Source organism: Haplochromis burtoni, unplaced genomic scaffold (genome assembly GCF_018398535.1).
Source record: "Haplochromis burtoni strain Fernald_Lab_line unplaced genomic scaffold, NCSU_Asbu1 Contig_1812, whole genome shotgun sequence".
Lineage (NCBI taxonomy): Eukaryota > Metazoa > Chordata > Actinopteri > Cichliformes > Cichlidae > Haplochromis > Haplochromis burtoni.
The window spans coordinates 12,248-16,415 of record NW_024584173.1 but is presented as its reverse complement, the minus strand read 5'-3'; the positions used below and the strand labels follow the sequence as shown (position 1 = coordinate 16,415).

The 4,168-nt window shown below is 44.4% G+C and overlaps 1 protein-coding gene across 1 annotated transcript in view; it reads left to right on the top strand.

Moving 5' to 3' along the window:
* Positions 1-2,208: 2,208 nt before the first annotated feature.
* LOC102309027 overlaps positions 2,209-4,168 on the top strand; it is a 14,199-nt gene continuing 12,239 nt past the window's right edge. The window contains exons 1-2 of the mRNA XM_014331277.2: positions 2,209-2,655; positions 2,934-3,272. Coding sequence (XP_014186763.2) covers positions 2,514-2,655; positions 2,934-3,272 — 481 coding nt within the window. The 5' untranslated portion in view covers positions 2,209-2,513. The remainder of the gene's footprint in view (positions 2,656-2,933; positions 3,273-4,168) is intronic.

Genomic DNA, 4,168 nt, shown 5'->3' with positions numbered 1-4,168 from the left:
GTCAAAAGAGTTTCTTTCACAGAGCTACGTGCACAGGTGAACTACTCAGAGAGCAATCACCACGAACTGCAGTATTCGTTTATTTTTATAGGTTACATCGTCAATATGCAAATATAATCACATTTCCTGTTACGCAAGTCCTGATGCTGTCTGTGTGTAAGCTGTGTGTGTGTGTGTCACAAAGTATGTGTGTTGCAAGTCAATTTCTAAGAATAATATACTGCGAGTCAACTTCTGCGGATGTGTATTTCTGTACTGATCTGTTTCAACAGAAAACTGTGTCTGGTGAAATATGTGTAACATAACTTTTGAAGCATAAGCAAATAAAACAATAAAAACTCCCTAACATATGTAAACCTTATGCTCTGGTCGCGTCTATCGCGTTTGGTGTGAACGCACCGTTAGTGTCTCTTTAGAGATCTGTGTCACTGGGGCCATTACTCCTTCATGCTCTACATCAGCACATGCTGTGGTTATGGTAGATGGACACATCCAGGGCCCATGTTCATGGGATTTCAGCTGGACCACCTGTGTAGCAGGTGTGATTACCTCTGGTTTCATTTCCTGCGAGCATGTGCGCACGTTCTGCTTCATGTCTAGAGGCATCCGTGATAAGCCATCAGCATCCCCATTAGCCCTTTCTGGCCGATTCTTGATTGAGAAGTTCAAGTAGGCTAGTTCAGCAGCCCACTGGTGTGTTGTAGCATTTAGCTTCCCTGTAGTCAGGACATAGGTTAACAGATTGTTATCCATATACACTGTGAAAGAAGGTGCATAATACATTGCTAGAAACTCTAGCTATCCAGAGTGGAGGTGTAGTTAGTTTCTGGAGCTGATTTTTTCGATAGCAGCTGGTATAGTGGCTTGGCAGTGTGTGAGAAGTCTGGAATGTAGGGGCGGCAGCATGGCAGGAAACCTAGCATTTTCCTTAGGTCTCCCACAGTCTCAGGTTTGTGGGTTTTTAGTGCTTGCACTGGTGCTAATTCAGCGGGGTCCATGCAGTAGCCATCTTTGGATACAATCTTTCCCAGGAATTTCACCTTGTCCTTGAACACTTTACACTTTATTGTGGTCAGCTTCACCCCATGTGCTTGATAGCGGCGCAGGACCTCCCTCAGATCAGGCAGATGGTCCTCAAATGATCTGCTGTGGACAAGATTGCCATCCAGATATGGTTGAGATATTTCATCCCTCAAACCTGCAAGGCACCGAGGACAAACCAAAGGGAATCCTTACCCACTCATATAAGCCCAAAAGTGTGATAAAGGCTTTGAGGGGTCTGCTAATTTCCTCCATGAAACCCTGGTGATATGCCTTGCCCTGGTTCAACACTGAGAACCATGCACTCCCACTCCCACTCCCATTCAGCCACTATTCAATTCCAAAGCAGTTCATGCAACTTGTCATCTGCTTCACATACAGCAGAAAAGAGCTTCCTCTGAAGGGTGGCTGGGCTCCTCCTCGGAGGCAGGAGGCAGGAGCATTGTTGTTCCTGAGGGGCTCACATTAGAGCTGCAAATTCTCCACATTTAAAGGAAGCAGCTGAGGTGGTTTAGTGACTGGAAAAACTCCTCAGAAGGAGGACTTGACTATGCCTGTTTCTTTGCACTTAAAAACTGCTGCAGCAATTCACAGACAGAGTCTGGGGGCTGCACTACAGATAAAGTTCAACACAGCTTTCTTTGTGTTAGTTGGGTCAACAAAACCTAAAACCAAAGTCAGAGATAACAGTAACATGACTCTGGGCATTCTGCATTGAGGCTTTCAGTGTGTCAACATATATATTGAGGTGTAGCCAATGAAGGAGACATGGAAACAACTTTAGTTTGTTATAAGAAATATTGTTTGGATTAGTATTCTTGGTGGGTGTTATTATAGCTGCAGCTCCAGCAGAGTAAAGAGAATTTAACTTCACAGCACATTAAAATCTAGCAGAGAAAACATTCAAAATTATATTTTCTGTATCACAAAGTGAAAACATGAACATTACAGTCAGGAACAAATAAATTAAAAAATCCACGGGTCCACAATGAACGCACAGTATTCATACATTCAAACAAGTGCCACTATGGCAAATGGACTGTCATTTATGTAGTGCTTTTCTGTTTGAGCATTCAAAGTGCTTTATAAAACATGCCTCATTCATAGATTCAAAGATGCGTCTAAATCTGTGGAACTTTATAAGCCAGAGGTAGATATCACATTTTGATCATTTGACATTTGCAGCACCATTATATCCTGGTGCAGTGAACTGATGCAGAGTTCAGGTTTAGACTCACACACAGCTGATTCATGTTTCTGTCTCTGTGTCCTCAGTTTCTCAGCATGCCTCGGCTCTGGAGGTGTATGAGGGGGTGGAGTCTGTCCTGCTGACCTGTCAGGACTCTTCTGTACCTGCACGTCCCACTCTGGTGTGGAGCCGCCACGACTTCAGTCCTCCAGTCGTCCACCAGCGTAACCTGGCAGGAGATGAACTGAGAAACCAAAACCAGCGTTACAGGAGAAGAACATCTATGAAGACGGACTCTCTGAGGACCGGAGACTTCAGCCTCACTCTGAAGAAACCCCGCCCTTCTGACAGTGGCACCTACACCTGCACCATCACAGCATTTGGAAATGAACGGACACTGACAACAGTAGAGCTGCGTGTCAAAGGTCAGCAACATACCCTAAAATCTGCTGCACTTATGGTCAGAGATCAGAGATTAAATTTTAGAAACAAGAATTTTCACAGCTGCTTTAATCCTTGAGACAATTGCTGCCTGGGTAGGTGTCAGGGTATCTGCAGGTTCCAGAGTTCTCTCAGTTCTCCACATTTTCCTTCACTGTTGTCTTATTGATCAAGTATTTTTCATTAGGCTATCTCAGGTGATCATAAGACCTACAGTTCACACAAACAGCCGATTCATGTTTGTGTCTCTGTGTCCTCACAGTGTCCCACCAAGTCTTCACTGTGGAGGTGTACGAGGGGGCGGAGTCAGTCCTGCTGCCCTGTCACATCCCGTTTGCATCTGGACCCGCCACAGTGGTGTGGAACCGCTACGACCTCAATCCTCCAACCGTCCACCAGCGTCAGCAGGAAGAGGACGAGCTGACAGATCAAAACCAGCGTTACAGAGACCGAACATCCATGAAGACTGACGCTCTGCAGACTGGAGACTTCAGCCTCACTCTGAGGAAACCCCACATCTTTGACAGCAGCAACTACACCTGCACCATCAGAGAGTCGGGAGAAGAACCCAGACTGACACATGTTCAGCTGCAGGTCAAAGGTCAGCAGCACAATCCAACACTTAGTTATATTGGTCCCCATAACCCCACATGCATCTAAATACGACCCCACAGATCATGTTTTTAATTGACAGGCAACTTTATGAAATACACTGTTTAAAAAAATTAAAGTAACGCTTTGAAAATTCATCACATATTAGTGGGAAAAAAGTCATGTGGATATCGGTATTGATACAAACTGGGTAATGTGTGAGGAACAAAAGGATGCCACACATGTCAATGGAAATGAAAATGATCAAATTACAGAGGCTAAATTCAAAGTCACCCTGAAAGTCAAAGTGAAGAATGATGCAGCAGGCTGGTCCATTTTGCTAAAATTGCAGCAACTCAGAATGGTGCTCAGTAGTTTGTAAGGACTTGCTTATATGAATGCCTGACAATGTTGGGGCTCCTAATTAGACAACAGGAGCTCCACCAGGAACTTTTTAGTATAGTTTCCTTTCAGCATAACAAACACGGGTAAATCAGCATGAAGGTGCTGAGGAAGACTGGTTTAGTGTGATTTAAAGTGTAACATACTGATGTACGTGAGTTACAGTGCTGTGGTGAACTAACAGTCCTCTTTTACCACCCAAATTGGGACAAACTGAGTGAGAACACAGTGCTGGACTGAATGTGTGTCAAATATCCATGCTATCAGTGTATTTATGCTGGAGAGCTAGTTAGCTAGGACCACTATGCAGGGCTCTAGAGTGCGACCAATTTGGTCGCAAATGCGACCAAATTTTTCAGTGGTGCGACTAAAAATACAACTGTTCGGGTAACAAAACAAGAAAAATCTCTGCAACTCTCCGTGTGGTCAACAACAGACACACATTATGCCCCTATCATGGACTAAACCAATCAGAGATAGTCAGGGGCGGGACCTCTCTGATTG